The following is a 17,544-nucleotide window of genomic DNA, read 5'->3' on the forward strand; positions in this document are numbered from 1 at the left end:
CACTAAAGGCCGGACTTTCTTTTCTCCCCTTACCTGATAATGAGCTTGGGCTTGCTGCGCTGAGTTCAAGGTAACATTGCAGAGTTTGCAGTACAGGGGCTTACATAGCTCCTCCAGGGCAGAGTCTTGCTCCCCTCCCTTAGGTAACTCTTCTTCCCCTGCCAGAGGCAAGGAAGCCTCCTGCCCAAAAGGCTTCTGTGGAGGAAGTTGCAAGGTTCCTGTAGACCTGGCGGCCACTGACATAGGAGGAGAGGATGAGGGCTGCTTAGGCAGAGGAAGCCCGGCGTGTTGCAAGAGGATCATTGGGTAGGAAAGCCTTGGGCATAATCCAATGGGCGATGAGAAGTCAGATCTTCAAACCTGAATCAACAGCAAAAAAAAAAAGAAAAAAGAAAAAAAAAAAAAAAAACCTCAGTTAAAAATGTGACCTCAGCAAACATGTAAATGACCCCTTCCTCTACTTCTCCATACCACCTTTGGGATTTCTTTTTGCCTCGTCTAGCAGACGTCCCCTATCTGTTAATCCACACTGACCCCATGCTCTTCCACTGAGAACAGCTTTATAGATTTCACTTTATTTTGCTTGGCACAGCTCCAACTGCGGTCCCTCTGGCCTATGAACATTAATAGCATTGCATCCTGGCTAATTAAATCTAAAAGTCACATGGATGAAATGGACATCAAAGGTCACCTAGTCCGGACCCCTTCCCTCAGGCACACTTACACTTAAACACTCTCGATGATAATTATGCATAGACAAAAACACCACTGGCTTAGCAAATGTCTCCTTTCCATCCAAACTAGTCTTTCCAACCAGATGAATCAAAAAGAGCGAAATATAGACTTTCATGTCTCAGAACCCTTAAAACACTTCTAGCGCTAGCTAAAATATCAAGGAAGTCTAGGAATAACTCAGTTACTATGTAACAAAAATAAATAAAAGAGTTCCTTCCCATCAACCAATAATATTTAAATAGGTAAGCCAATGACTCCTCACAGCAGAGGCTGCAGACAGTGTGTAGGCCACATGCAGCCTCAGATGTGTCTGTTTTGAATATACAGTGTTTTGTTTTGCTTTCACTTTTTAAATTGAGTTAGTCATCAACATTTTAAAATCAAGATTCATGGTTTCTCCTGATAAAAGGATGATCTGGCAACATTGGGCCCATGGCCCTACATGGACAATTATCTAGTTAGTGCTGAAAGGCACTGTCCCCAGTAGCCAGGTCTGCCTTCTCCAGGCCACTTCCTTCCCACTTAGCCTGCTGTCTGTATTTGTGTTACTTACCTGCTCCCTGTAGGCCCTTGAGCTTAGGACCCCACCTCATATAGCCTTCATGAGTCCCCTATAAAATCAGAATATTTTCTCTCCTTCTAGTCATAAATTACCTGCATAACAGTGCAATAAGCAAATGTCCTATGAGGTAATGGATCACACTGTCATAAGCCCCCATTTAATTCTAGTTCCTCAGTCTTAGAGCAATCTCCTTTCCTCTTTTTATTACATAACTGATTTTTCTGTTTCACTCAGAAAACATCCAATATGTTCTAATAGCTCTTCGATTTTATACATGATTTCTCCTGCCTTCCACCCAGATGGTGCTTTCTAACCCCGAGTATCTCAAAATGAACCACAGTACACGTTATGAGTTCCCATGATTCTAATTAACCCAAATTAAAATCCTTATTCCAAAATACACAATTCCTTCCACTCTCTCAATACTATTAAAACCTCTTTCTTTGGTCAATAAACAATGGCTATTTTAAACTGTTGAAATTTTCCATCTGCAAGAGAAATGTGTATATTTTCAGATGATAATGCATTTACTAAAATTAACCAAAATTTAAAAAAGTTAAGTCTCTTTTACCAAATCTAGTAAGTATACACATGGACATTGCAGTCAAGTAACAACTTTTATATTAAATTCAGGGTCTGGGGCAGCAGAAGATATCATCAGTGCAATGGGGAAATAATGTAGTTAAGGGCAAAGTACAAAAGTTAGTCATATTATTCAACAATACTTCTCACGCATCATATTTAAAAGAAGACTGTATTTTTTTATACTTAAGCATAAGTATGCTGTCCATATGCTCTGGGAAGATAAAGAAAAGCAATACAAATTTAGAAGCTTTAAAAAGTCAGATTCTCTGTAATCATATTATTCCTCTCAATTAAATCAAGCAAAGACAGGCATGGACATTTTAAAAAGGAAAACTAAGGAGACAAAATTCACTCATTCAACAAGTTAACCACCTAATGATTCATAATAATTCATAATATTAAAAGACTACACATACCACCTGTACAGAGGCATACCAAACTGCCACAAACAAGCTGCCAGTTCAGAAGAGAAAATGGAGGAGGGTATTGAAACATCTAGATAAAGGAAATCAACAATATAAACAAAATCAAATACTACTGATCGCCTAGACATGTCTGGACTTGTTTTATGAAAGCTCACTCCCACTTGAGGAAATTCCAGCACGCATCTCCCCCAGTGTTGCCTACAGGTTTCCATCAAAATAAAGGCCAGTCTCCAAGCACAGAGGTCCAAGAGACCCCTTTTTGGAAGTGATAAAATCCCCTGTGTTACAGAAAAAAATTCTTGCCAAGTACAGACATACCCATTATCACATTTTATCTTCAAAATTTTTAAAGAATAGCTAGGTATTTCAAGGTTATTTCTTGTAATATTTAACAATCGAAACGATAACATAACTCCCAAAGAGGCTCTGTGCATAACAACTACATCAGGTATTACCATGCTGGCAAACAAAAACTAGCAGAAATCTAAAAGAAATAAAACCGAACCTTTAGTGAAAGCATGAAGGTGGAATACAGAGAGACCCAAAGCATATGCCACTCGGATCTGTTCAGCTACTGCATGAGATTAAAAGAAACTAACTCGGCAGCTGATGTAAATAATATATGCCTCAGATCTTAAAAACCATTGCATTTCATTTGATGCTTGGAGTGACATAAGGATTTATGGTGGTTAATGTCCTGGTTCGGAAGGGAGGTTTGCGGAGACAATAAAGTCAAAGCTTCGTGGTATATATACCCTTGTTTAAAGAAAACGGATGATCATCACATAGTTTTCATGATTGAACTGGGGCCTACTCTTCACAGACTGTATTAAAGGCAATCACTTTCTCATTTGGAGAAACCTACAGAGGAAAGAGAACGGTGTAAAGGAACAGGTAATTGGCACCTCAGCGAACTAAGGAGGTCTGTACAGTAATCGGGAATCCTGGAAATGAGGGGGAATCGGGGAGCATTATTCAGAGGTCATCGGAACGCAGCGGGGAGGAAGGAGAGAGGGGAAAATAGAAAAATAACCAGCTGAGCAAGGTAAATCATATAAGGAAGACTCAAAAGAACGCAGGGATCTGGGGGGGGGCGGGGGGGGGAGGCCTTGGTGAATTGGCGAATGTTTTCCAGTCTCGGCTGTGACGCTTCCTAATCCAAGGGGATCGTTTGCACACTTGCATGTGAGCTACGGCACTTCGGCATCGCCCACGGACGGCCCGCGGTCCTAGGGTGCCCGCGCACACGCGCACCTCTGCCCCGCGAGGCTGCCAGCACCGAAGATGGAATCCCCCGTGGCCCCCGGAGCTGCACGCCCGGGCGCTCCGCGCGGCGCACGTGAGCAGCTCAGCACCAAACACATAAATAAAAGCGGCGCAAGGCTGTCACGTGGAGGGCAGGTGGGAACCCGCAGCCGCAGGGCGCCGCTCGGCGCCGGCGCTCCCGGGCGCGTCCTGCATGCCCCGCGGCTCGCGACCGCCCGACTCACCGGAACCCTCGGGACGCGCCGGGAGCCTGCTCGCCGCGCTCCGCCCGCGGCGCCCGGCTCGGCCCGCCTCCACTCCGCCTTCCCCGGCGCAACTTTGCCGGCTGGCCCCCGCCAGGCCCCCGCCGCGGCTGAAGGCTGACTGTCAAAAGTCGGTCCAGCCGGACCCACAGGGAAACAGCTGCAGGAAGTGACTGCGGAACCGGGAGGCGGCGGAGGAGGAGACTGAAGGCGCCGGCCCGGCGTCGCCACTGCGCATGTGCCAGGCCGGGCGGGCCCGGCGGCGGCCGCGGCGGCGGAGGCGGCAGCCGCGGCAGCAGCGGCGGCAGCAGCAGGGGCGGCGGCCCGCGGGCGGCTCTGGCGTGGGTCGCTGACCCTCGGGGCGCGCGCCGGCCAGGTGCGGACGCCAGAGCTGGGGCGCCGATGCGGAGCAAGCACAGGCGGGAGCAGGGCGCATCACCCCGCCGACGCGCCCCGAGAGCTGCTCATCACGTCCGCGGTGGAAAGTTGATCCGGAGCAGGCGCTTGGGCAGACCTTTTGCAACTTTCATGTGCTGTCATTGAGATCCAAACCTTTTTTCACTCCAGCCCCGCCGTCCGTCCGGGGCTGCCGCCTCAGGTCCCGCCGGATGGTCCAGGATCCCTTGGAGTGCTGTAACAGAACCCGTAGACCGTACCTTTCCCCGGAATGGAGGAAGGACACTGTGGCTGGCGGTTCAGTGGTCTCCAGTCACACAAGGGCGCGTGTGCGCACGTGTGTGCGCAAACACACACAACACACACTCCTCTACCACGGTGGGCAAGAGATAGAGACGACTTTTCTCCTAGACCCTGGATCCCTATCTGCAGGGCAGAAAAGACCAGAAAAAGATTGGCTGGTGTAGAGTGTCACATCTGCTAGTCAACCTCGACACCTGTAGGATTGACAATGAGAGATGAGCTGAGGAATTTCCAGCTCTAAACGTCTATTAATTTGTGAACTATTCCATAGGAAGATTTGCTGGGGGGAGGGGGGGCGGTGGCAAAATATACATAAATTTACCATTTTCACCATTTTAAGTGTACAGTGCCATTATGACCATGTACTTATTTTCTAATCATTAATTAAAATTTCAAGGAGAGATCGCTTCTCAGCTTTTTGGCTAAGATCAAGTGTAAAATTTCAAGGAGATGTAAGTACAGCAAGATGTGAGCTAGTAGTAGGCAACTACTGCAGGAAATTAAGGCTGTTTCTTTGAAAGAAACACACCGTTCAGTAACACCAACAACAAACCAGGTTGACAGTTTTCCAGAAAAGGCTTCATAAATACGATAATTCAGCAATCATACACACACAGCTAGTGCGCGCAGGCCATTTAGGGAAAGTAATCTATCAGGCCTAGGTAGAAAAGAGAATTTTTCTAAATTGATTCTCCAATTTTTTAAAAAGATTTTTTTTATTTATTTAATTATTTATGAGAAACACAGAGGAGAGAGAGAGGCAGAGACACAGGCAGAGGGAGAAGCAGGCTCTGTGCAAGGAGCCCGACGTGGGACTTAATCCCGGGTCTCCAGGATCATTTCCTGAGCTGAAGGCGAGCTAAACCGCTGAGCCACCTGGGCTGCCCATGATTCTCCAATTTTTGTATACATACTTTATGTGTCAAAATCTTAAAGGGACACATTGTTTTTAGAATGATAAATGCTGCTGAAATCCACTTTCCAGCCCTTTTACTGCATGGCCTTTAGCCACTCCACAGTCTATACTCTTTAGCTAGAACTGCAAGGGCACCCCTGCTAGCCTTTCCAACCTAACTCTCCCACCAGTCTAATGACGAACAAAACAATCACTAGCATTTACCCGTTTACTCATACCATACATGACACTCACTTTCCTGCCTCTCTAATTTAGCTCTATCTGCATCTTGGGTGCAAAGTGCTTTTTCTCCCCATCCCTGTATTTCTAAATCCTACCTATCCTTCAAGGACTCTTCTTCGATGACCTCCATAGCACTTCTCTGCACACCCTGATGACATACTTAATATTTATTGCCTCATATTATAGTTACCTAAAGAAATCACTAACCTGCCCTATAAATTTCTTAAGGACAGAAAAGATACATATCTTGGGATTTCTCAAACTGTATATTTCATTCTTTCATTCAATTTTGAATGACAGGATAAAACTCTGAAGTATTCACTGAGGTACCTCACACTCCAGCTCTGTGCACACATACATACATTTCCATGTCCTCTGCCCCTGGTATTATATTATTCCCAAACAGCTAGGGCATTTCCTTCCTCACCTCAGGGAAAAAGAAGGCAAGTCTCAGATGTTTGTTTAATAGACATTTGAAGCTCATGGTGTGGCAACAGTCTTATAAGTCAAAGGTTTGAGTTTGGAATAGCTTTTTAGGACTGAAAGGAAAAAAAAGAAATTAAACCATAATGTATAAGTCAGCTTTGCTATTAAAAACAACTCCCAAATCCCAATGGCCAGTTGCCACAAAGGTTTATTTCTTGCTTGTACTAATAACATGCTGTGGATAAGCTCCCTAGGTCTTCTTGTTCCAGGTCCCAGGCTGAAGAAGCAGCCCCTGTATGGGACTTGGCATACATGTCTCATGACATATGGGAAGAACCAGAGAACTAGTAGAAACACATGTGGCCTCTTAAAGCTGCTTCTTCAGCATGTCATGACATATCCACTCAAATCCTATTGCCCAAAACCTTTCATACAGTCAAACCCCAAATCAGTGGAGAAGAAGTCTACAGCTTCCATAGGCAAATCACATGTCAATGGGCATGGATTATAATCTTATAGGGCAGTGGTGGGTGGTTAATTATAAACAATAATGCAATCTGCCCCAAACACAAGGGAACCATTTTTCTCATCCAGAGGTTTTGATGTGTATCTCCAAGAAGGGATTTATACCTCCCCATTTTAGTCAAGATTGGCTTGAAAGAAACTATGGAGCTAGAGATAAGAGAACCCCCAGATATGTTTCTAAGATCTGAAGACAGAGGAGATCTCAGTTCTATTGCTAGGATAGGGATCAGAAAAACACCCAAGGGCCTGGAGCTTCTCTTTAATAATCCAACAGAGAGGAGCATGTTAGCATAAAGCATTTGGGTAGGAAGAGCCAGAGAAATGCCCCCAAATCTGTTCTTTAGTATCTATAGCATTAAAAACCATTCAAAGGGTCTGAGAGAGGACTATAAAGCTGTGAAATGGCTTAGAGGTCAAAACAAGGAAGGGCAGAGCTAAGTGCATAGATCAGTGATCCAAAAGCAATGGAAAAGTGGACATCAGCTTCTGAGGTAAAGCCAAGGGTGTTCACCTCTGAGAACCAGGTATCTCCCCTTGCCACCTACCTCCACACTCTACCCCAAAGAATTTAGTGGCTACCCTGAGAAGTACAAGGGGGAGTGAGATGGTTATAAAGAGATTACATTTTAACCAGAAATGATTTGGGTACAGGAGAGATTCATAGGTAACAAAAGTACATGTGGAACTGGCCAAATTAAGTTTTCTTGCCTTGGGAAGAATGAGATCTCAACATTGAGACTAATTTCAATTATTTTTTAGAATATTTTCACTTTTGAGTTTTATGACCTGATTTAACATAACTAGAATGTTTGTATCACCCTGCTTGATTGAATAAATGAATGAATGAATATTTTTTTAAGATTTTATTTATTTATTCATGAAAGACACAGAGAGAAAGGCAGAGACACAGGCAGAGGGAGAAGCAGGCTCCCTGCAGGGAGCCCAATGTGGGACTCGATCCCAGAATCCCAGGATCACCACCTGAGCCAAAGGTAGACACTCAACCACTGAGCCACACAGCCGTCCCGAATGAGATATTTCTGTTTCCTTTAAAACAGGGATTATAGTACCTGACAATTATACTTCATAGGTATGTTGTCTCCTTGGTATAACTTTTATGTGGGAAACTCTCTGAATTAATCAGAAGGGAAGACCATATTAAAATAAGGATAATTATTTTTCATTACGTTAGATCCCGTACTGAAAAAAAAATCTACATTTTGCATTAGTTTATTTACCAAGAAGATGGTTCCAACTCACTTTTGGTGTCATGGCTTGAGTCTATGGGGAATCTAAGACAGGAGTCTTCATTCTATTCCCAAAATCAGAAAAAAAGGAGAACTACTCATTCCTCTCCATGAACTGATGCAATTTGTTAGGTCAGATCCCCTTGGAATGTAAATTTCCATCATCCTTTGAGATTACGTCCTTTACTCTCATGCCCAGGCCATGACACATTATGTCTTCCAGATCTCCTTCATTCTTTAAATCATAGGATAAAGCCTCCAAAATGATTTGTCTCTCACACTAGCCTCTGCTTTTCAACACAATCCTTCATTTATAATCAAAGCAGTACAACAAAACTCAAATCAAGCAAAATAATCTCTCAGGCATTTTTTTTTCCTCAGGCATTTTAATAGCATTTCAACATTTTTTCCTTACAAATAAAGTGTGAAGAAATAATGGGGAAATGGCAATAGCACTGGCATTAGTTTTTAATCTCCCTAAATTCCCCTGATTAAAAAACTAGACAAAATAAGTAACGAACCCAGAAGTCTGTAGACAGCTACTACCATAAAGTATCCCTACAACCCCAAATACAGGTGATGATAGGGACAAACCACCAAGAGCTACAGAGCTGCGTGGTTTCAGCAAGAGAAAGCAGAGAGAAACAGCAGGGACACCAGACAGAATATCAAACAAGCTGACAGGCACTCTGGAAAGCTCAGTGGGCCAATTTGAGGACAGCAGCTGAAACTGAATGGAGCCACACCCAGTCCAGGAGCAGATGCATACAACGGGTACATTTTGAGTTCTGAAGCTAATGGAGCATTTTGAGACCCATCAACTCTCAGAGCTAACTAACCCTAACTCCATTCCCAAACTAAGGAGAAAATGCTGGAAATAGAATCCAAATGGTGCAGATTAAAAATAGGAGAGAGGAGATCCAGAATTGAAGAGGGGAAGGAGTCAGAAGATCTCAGAAAGTAAGCCAGCAGCCTGGTGAACATAACATGAGAAAAAGAGAAGAGTGAGCTGGAAAGTCAAGTTGAGGGGCACCTGGGTGGCTCAGTGGTTGAGTGTCTGCCTTTGGCTCAGGTCATGGTCTTGGGGTCCTGGGATGGAGTCCTGCATCAAGCTCCCCACAGGGAGCCTGCTTCTCCCTCTGCCCATGTCTCTGACTCTCTCTGTGTGTCTCTCATAAATAAATAAATAAATAAAGCCGTTAAAAAAAAAATGAATCTTAAACCACCCATCCTTCAGCTTCTGATAAAATCTGTAGATTCAAGTGCCAGCCAGCAAGACAGAGGGCAGAGAACATGTTAAACTGCATTATGGGCACTCACTCAACAAAGTCCAGACATAGGACAAATGACCTGATTTCCTCAAGATTAAATTACACAGCAAAACAGGGGCAGGGAAAGAAGAGAAGGGTGATATTTTTTAAAGTCTTTAACCTTCAGATTAGCATTTCCCTCCATGAGGAAGAAATCTCTGTAGAACCACAAGTACCAAGGACAAGAGAAGACTGATATTCAGCTCAAGCAGTCAGAAAGAGAGCAAATTCTTCCTCCATCTTTTTGTTCTATTCAGTCCTCAGTAGATTGAATAATGCCCACCCACAATGGTTGGTGGGGACAATTCGTGTTACTTAGTCTATTGGCTCGAATGCTAATCTCTTTCAGAAATAACCTCGAGACACCCTGAAATAACGTTTTAACCAACTATGTAGACATTTCACAATCCAGCCAAGTTGACACATAAAATTAACCATCACACCATATAATGTAATGAATGCTATTTTAAGCCACTAAAATTTATTAACAAAAGATATATTTAAAAACTATATATATGTGTGGAGAGAGAGAGAGAGAGTTTGAGAAGCTCTGATTGAATGGAAATCAGGACTTTGGGGTTCAAGAGAGCTAAGTTGAACAAACTTGAACTAATCCAGGGTTTCAGAATCAATAAATTTAAAAACTCATGCAAAGATAACCAAGAACTGGAAGAAATATAGGAACTTGTCCTCGCTCTGATACTAATTTTCTAATTGTGGGTAAATCACTTAAGAGCTTTAAGCATCATCTTCCTTATTTGCATAATAATGCTTTGGATTAAAGATCTGAGCTCATATCCAAATGTAAAATTTTATGAGTCTATACATACAGGTGATAAAAATGTAGAATTCCTTCCAGTTAACTGTTAGCTTTTTAAAAAAAATCTCTCGGGATCCCTGGGTGGCGCAGCGGTTTGGCGCCTGCCTTTGGCCCAGGGCGCGATCCTGGAGACCCGGGATCGAATCCCACGTCGGGCTCCCGGTGCATGGAGCCTGCTTCTCCCTCTGACTATGTCTCTGCCTCTCTCTCTCTCTCTCTGTGACTATCTTAAATAAATAAAAAAAAAAAAAAAAAAAAAAAAAAATTTAAAAAAAATCTCTCAAATGGCATCATCTTCCATTAGTATTTTCCAAGCTATTAAAGAATGGCAGTCATACCTGATGAGTTCCCAATGAACCAGTCCAGTGCTAGTGTTCTTTAACATCGATCAGTGTGGCCCACAAGTTGCTTTTGAAAGGTGAGTGCACTCAAAGTTGATAGAACTCTTTGTGGATGGTTATCACCTGTCCCTGGCCTTTATTGTCAAATCAGTTTTTATTTTTGAGCAGGACAGCCCTTAACAAGTTGTGACCTAGAAAAGAATCATCACAAGTAATAAAAACATATCCATGGTTGAAGTTTCAGCTGGAAAGATATGAATAGAAAAGACCCTACTGACTACCTTCCAAGAAGGTTGCTATTACTTTAGAGGACTCTGTCACCTCATTTATATATTCATTTAACAAATATCAATCAAAATCTGCTATGTTTCAGACACTGTTTTAGATGCTGGGGATACAGCAGAGAAGGAGGCAAACAAGATCCCTCATTTCTTGGTACATACATGCTAATTAAGAAGATAAATAGTAAATGCATAATAAAGACGTAGATAAAATAACATCAAAGGGCCATAATGCTATGAAGAAAATGTGTCTTGAAAAAGTGACTAGAAAATGCATAACAGAAGAAACCTGAGAAGACGGTCAATAGGGAAGATATTTCTGAGAAGGTAATAGCTGAACAGAGGCATGAATAAGCAGGAATCTGTCACTTTAAGATTTAAAAGAAAAATACTGCAGGCAGAAGGTAACAACCCTGAGGCAGGAATTAGTATGATATGGTGGAGAAATAGAAAAGAGTACAATACAAATTAAAAAGGGAGTGATAGAAGATGATGTTGAAAAAAAGAGGCAAGGCCAAATCATGGAGGCCACCAAAATAATTTGAGTTTTGTGCTAAGTGCAATGAGAAGGTTGAATTCTTTTGAGCAGAGAGTAACGTTATCTGATTATTACTCTTATTATCACTTTATTAACTGTGTGAAAAATGGCCTGGGGAGAGCCCATGTGACTCTTGATCTCAAGGACTGGAGTTCGAACCCCATGTTAGGTATAGAGATCACTTAAAAAATTAAAAATGGGAGCACATTGGTGGCTCAGTTAAGCATCAGGCTCTTGGTTTCAGCTCAGGTCATGATCTCAGGGTTCTAGGATCAAGCTCTACATTGGGGTGGGTGCTCAGCAAGGAGTCTGCTTGTCCCTCTCCCTCTATCTCTCCCCAGCTCTCTCTCTCTCTCTCTCTCTCTCTCCCAAATAAGTAAATAAAATATTTTTTAAAATTAAAAATTAGAAAATGGCCTGCCACTTTGGATTGATTCCAAAAATATGTTAGTTTAACGTTAGAAAACCAATTATGTAATTAAGCATGTTAGCAGACGAAAAGAGGAAATCCGTGATAATTTCAATAGAAGCAGGAAAAGCATTTGATTAAAAATGCAATATCTGTTTATGATTTTAAAAATTAGCACTTCCGGTTTCCAGTCTGACATGTAAGAAGCTTGAAAGTCACCATTTCATCCTAACAACAAGTTAAAAAACTGACTAAACTGAAAAATCAACAACTCCTCAGAGTTGAAGATAAATGAGGTCAAGGGTATATCACTGTCCCTAAAATTAGAGACCAACAAGAGAATATAGAGAATCACAACTTAGAGAAGCAAAAACCTGTAATCAGAAACTTCCTTGGGAGCTAGTGGCTGGAGTAGGCAAAGCTGGACTGTAATTGACAAATTACCGGAAGTTTGCTACAGACCATTCTGAGAATTAAAAACTGCAGCAAGACCTAATTCAGCAGAGATCGGGAGGGGCACACTTTTCTAAGTTTTAGCTCCTAGAGTTCTACCTGGTTCTTAAAATGAGTATCAGAGAAAAAATCCTCTTGCATTCCCAGCAGCAGGGAGGTAAAAGGAATTGATTTTTGAAATATGCAAGAGCATTCTGTTCTTAATAAGATCTGCCCTCAGGAGATATTATTTAACCAGAGACTAACCTGCTAGGGTCTTAACAAAGCCTAACTGGCCTGGGAGAAGAGAAATACCCAACTCCAGCCCACTCTAGCCAACTTGTCCCACATAAGGGGTGCAAGGAAGTGGGAGTGACTAAGAATCATGTGTGAATATCACAGTCCAGAGGCAAGGGCTCACTAAAAGATTAAGACTTACTCAGAGGACTATAGAACACTTCCCCTGCCCCCACACCTACCACCACATTACTAATGGCCTATTTGTAGCAGTTCCTTCTGCCCAGTATATCATATCCAGTAATCAAGAAAAAAAATTACAAAGCATACTAAAAGGCAATACACACACACATACACACACACCCGCAATTTGCAGAAAAAGAACAAGCATCAGAACCAGACTCAGATATGGCAGGATGTTAGAATTCTCAGACTGGGAATTTAAAACAACTATGATTAATATGTAAGGGCTCTGATGGATCAAAAACACTAACAGAAATAAAAATGCCTTTATGTGTTTATTAGTAAAGTGGATGTACCAAAGAAAAGAATGTCTGAGCTTGAGGATATCTCAACTGCAACCTCCAAAACTGAAAAGCAAAGAGAAAAAAGACTGAGAAAAATGTAGCAGAATAGAATGTTCAAGAACTGTAGAACAACTACAAAAGATGTAACATTCTCATAAAACACTGCAGATCTAATAAGTCTCATCAACCAAACCAATGAGAAACGTGAAGGCAGAGATTCCCCAACAGAAGTAGGCAGGAGAAATATCCGACTTCGGTACCCTCACACACCTAGTCATAGGCTGAAGAGTGTCTTTGTCTCAAATGCTGCAATAGACTCCAAAGGTGCTATAGTGGAAGCTGTCAGCTAACTGCACACCTCAGAGGTGTGAAGAACTTGAATGACAAGTTCTTCCTAAAAGGGAGATCTGAGTAGCACACCTCCAAGGCTGCCACAGTCCGTTCCTTGCACCAAATAGATCCACTATTTCACCTTCGTTTAGGAAGCAGCTTCTCCTCTCTTGCTAATGGAGAAAATTAGGAGGAGGTTAGTAGAACAAACTACAGCCCCATTCTCGTGGGTGATCTCTACAATGTAGGTCCTCATCCTCTAACTTCCTCCATTCTCCCTCGCCCTCAATCGTCATCCCTCCCCCCCATCCCACAGAAGGTCTCTGTGGCTTACCTTTTGGTGTGAACTACACCTTCATTCCTGAGGGGTCTGAACCACGGGTAACCATTTACTCTTCAGGTTGTGATTGCTGTACTTTTCCACTCACAGTTCCAAATGGGGAAGGGAGAACCAAGTGCCCAAATGGATCACTTGAGTTCCACATTTTTCTTCCCGCATTGTTACCCATGATATAACAGTATTCTACTGATCAGAGATAAGTACACCTGCCATGATGGTGACTCCTCTTCTATCTGCAGATTCCTAGGTAAACAATATCTAAAGTGCCTAGGCAATAGCCATATCTTGTAGTTGAATGAGATTATAGCTGTATCCCCTGAATAGTGCATCACCTTTAGGGACCTCTATCCCATATTTGCAGAGGGATTTTAGGGATAGAAAGCACTATTTCCTCCAATGGATCATTATGAATAATGATAAGTGAGGCTTAGTCCTATCACAATCCCTTGGATCCTGGGCCCATGTGTACTTCCTATGGGGAACACAGTGCCCTATAGAGGTCTCTAAATCATATGTATCAGACAAGATTCAGCATCAAGTAGAACGATGCTTCAATCTCACAAAATATTACATTTGAGCAATAAGTATCTATTCCTATGAGGACCTTGCACAATGGAAGAAGCACAATATAGTCAACTTGCCACCAATTGGTTGATTGGTCCATCAAAGAATAGAATCGTGGGATCCCTGGGTGGCGCAGCGGTTTAGCGCCTGCCTTTGGCCCAGGGCGCGATCCTGGAGACCCGGGATCGAATCCCACGTCGGGCTCCCAGTGCATGGAGCCTGGTTCTCCCTCTGCCTGTGTCTCTGCCTCTCTCTCTCTCTCTCTCTCTGTGTGTGTGTGTGACTATCATAAATTAATTAATTAATTAATTTTAAAAAAAAGAATAGAATCGTATCAGGAGCTCAGCATTAGTCTCTGTTGCTTGAATATTCAAAGGCAACAAGATCTAGCAGCTTTGGTAAGTAAAGCTGTCAGACCCATAAGAAGACTCCATCTCTCTGCCACCATGACAATTTCATTTGTGTCATCTTGCCAGTTTCAAATGGATGGTGACAAAAGCTAGCCAGCATGCCTGATTATATTCAGTGCTTCTTCTAAAGTGAATGCTTTCTTGTGGGTGTGATTCAAAGGTTCTCAAACTTCACAACTATTCTCATTACATCCATCCACATCTGTCTATTCCTTTTTTCCTCTGATCTTCCAGTATTTTTTCTTTCCAGACACCTGATTAATGTGCCAGGCGATTCACCATTGTTCATGAGTCTGTGCTTATTCCTTCCTTGGTTAGAACAGTATTTTCAAGTGTGGAATGTGTTGCCTCCAGAACCCAAAAAGTCCTATCAGGTATTGGTCTCCTTCTTTGTACTAAAGGATATAAGATGACACCATTTGACTTTACTTTGGTGGAAATGTCTTGGGATGCCCCTGACAACTAGATCTCTAGAATTTTTATTAATGTGGCAAGCCCTTGCATCTTCATAGGGATCCTGGAGTGTGTGTGTCTTATGGAGACCTTCACCACGCTAGCCACTTCATGTTCATCCTGGTCAATCACCATAATGCCTATGATGCAACAGATGAATGTGAAGTTATATGGGGTGCTTGATGATTCAGATCTCTATTGACTATAACAGGAAATAGAAGAGTTAGTATAGCCCTGAGCCCCGAAGTTGTGTTTTGTCACACATTTCACATAAATTCAAATTGTTCATGATTCTCTTTCCTTGCTGGGATGAAAAATAATTTATTCACCAAGCAAATGGCCACAAATAATATACATGAGGCCATATTTATCTGTTTTAGCCAAAAAAACACTACACCTGCTTAAAGTAGTCTACAGTTATTTTCCAGGATATATCTGTTTTATGCAGAGGCCAAAATGGCGGATTAAATGGAGACCATCAGGATCATCATATTTGCATCCTTTAACATTTAAGTGAGACACTAATTTCTGCTACCTTTCCTAGGATCCAACACTGTTTTCAATTTACTATTCTGGCTGGAGATAAAGATGGGAGATTTAAAAAGCTTCCATTTGGTTTCCCCCAGCATGATTGTTCTTATGTCACAAACCAAGGACCCAATATGGTACTATGACATACTTGACATAGGCAAGAATGTCATTCCTAATTCAGCAAATGAAAATGAACACCAGATAGGTCTGCAGTCTAATGGACCCACAGGAAGAGGCTTTGGCCAGGATTTTATTTATTATCTGGCCCTCCTGTACCCTCACTGTAATAGGGAGTGTTATGGACTGAATGTTTCCCCCAAAAACTTGTTATGTTGAAGCTTTAACCCCAGTATGGCTATATTTGGAGATGGGTCCTGGAGGAAATAATTAAGGCTAAATGAGGTCATACTGGTCTTGTAGTCTTTAACATGTCTGAATAGTCCCCTTTCCTAAATGAACAGTCACCTGACTAAATGGCCCTATGTCCCTTAGGGCAAGGACTGAGGCTATTATCAGAGGATATACTTGCTGTGGTGTTTCACGGTCTTTTCTCTTGCAATCTGGCCACTTTTTCAGTAAGTAGATCCTTGACCCAAAAACTGACTCATCTGGACAAGCGATCATCTCTTTCTTTTTTTTGTTTAAATAAAATTCAAGTAGCATAAATTGTTTAAACCACTTCAGAATGTACAATTAAGTGATTTTTAAGCATATTCACGATGTTGTACAACTATCACCACTAATTCCAAAACATTTTAAAACCTCTAAAAAGAAACCCTATACCCATTAAGCAGTAGTGACCATTCTTCATCCCTACCCCCGACTCTACCAGGTCTGACAGCCACTAATCTACTTTCTATCTGTATGGATCTGCCTATTGTAGACATTTTATATAAATGTCACCTTTGATCGTTATTTTTTTAATGGGAATAACTCAGCCTCCTGCTCATTCATTGCCATTCTCTTTTGATTGCACATATTAAACAACATCCTCATTGTGTGCTCATATATTTTGTCCCAAGGGATACCACACTCTATTAATCATCTCCTCATAGTAGCTTAAGCCTGCTACTATGAATTGAATGTGTCCCCCTAAAAGCTATATATTGAAAGCCTTAAAACCCAAAGTGATGGTATTTGGTAGTTTTTGAGAGGTAACTAAGTTTAGATGAAGTCATGAGACAAAGCCTTACGAGGGATTAGTGTCCCTGTAAGAAGAAGAAGAGACCAGAGCTTCCTCTCTCTACCACATGAGGATACAGCAAGAAAAAGACTGTCCGCAAACCAGAAAGAAGGCCCTCACCAGAAACCACCACCCATACTGATACCCTGATTGCTGACTTCTAGCCTCCAGAACTGTGAGAAATAAATTTCTGTTGTTTAAGCCAGCCAGTGTATGGTATTTGTTATAATAACCCAAACTGAATGAGAGAGCTGCCATTCCAACCTCTCTGGACATTACAATAATTGGAACTCTATAGCTTTAAGTCTCCATTGTCCCCATTGCTACCATGAGCCAAGCTATGTGACAACCTCTCCTACCATTAATTATACACTGTAAAGGAGAACCACCACTGACCTAATTAGTGATGTGCCTCTCACTTATGCATTCATGATGACCTTGGTAAATAGTGTATCTTCTGGGTCTTGGACCATAATCCCCTGGTGGGTTTTCTGGCAGCATGTAATATGAACATTTTGGCACACCTCGTCTCTAAGCCTTTTACTTTTACCATTAGCCACGGTAATTCAGGCATTTCAATTTCATCAGAATGGGCCCTTGTCTTCTTCAGGAGAGTGGTCCCAAGTCGATAACCTCTCCCCTATCCAGTCTTAAATTTTAGCCATTTTTATCAAGAACTTTCCCTTGGTCCTGCTAGCACATGCTAATTTTTGCAACTCCTTTGTGGTGTGGTCTTTCTTCCCCCTTTTAGTCAAGTCTAGTATGTCACTAAACACACTATACGTGTTTTAATCTTAGTTATTGGCCTGAAAGTCAGGAGAATAAGAAAGGGCAGATCTTGAGGGAGACTCTGCTGCTTTGCATGGGAGAGGCCATGAGAATAGGTGATGGGAATGCTAGCTTTTAATAGGGAGGGTGACCTGTGCTGGCTCTGAGAGTTCAGAGGAATCTGGGGATTCAAAATCTATGAGGTTAAAAAAAAAAACAA

General features: G+C 42.1%; 1 protein-coding gene across 7 annotated transcripts in view; it reads right to left on the reverse strand.

The window, feature by feature from the left end:
- The window catches only part of ZMAT3 (zinc finger matrin-type 3), a 58,598-nt gene that overhangs the window by 28,223 nt on the left and 12,831 nt on the right, over window positions 1-17,544 (reverse strand). For 2 of the 7 annotated variants that reach the window (XM_072807452.1, XM_072807456.1), the window contains one exon: window positions 34-360. In XM_072807452.1, coding sequence (XP_072663553.1) covers window positions 34-303 — 270 coding nt within the window. In that variant the 5' untranslated portion in view covers window positions 304-360. Of the gene's footprint in view, window positions 1-33; window positions 361-2,298; window positions 2,437-3,797; window positions 3,989-6,079; window positions 6,192-10,318; window positions 10,513-17,544 lie in introns of those variants that run through there. The other 5 variants (XM_072807454.1, XM_072807453.1, XM_072807451.1 and 2 more) reach the window with 5 other exon arrangements.

Source organism: Canis lupus, chromosome 31 (genome assembly GCF_048164855.1).
Source record: "Canis lupus baileyi chromosome 31, mCanLup2.hap1, whole genome shotgun sequence".
Lineage (NCBI taxonomy): Eukaryota > Metazoa > Chordata > Mammalia > Carnivora > Canidae > Canis > Canis lupus.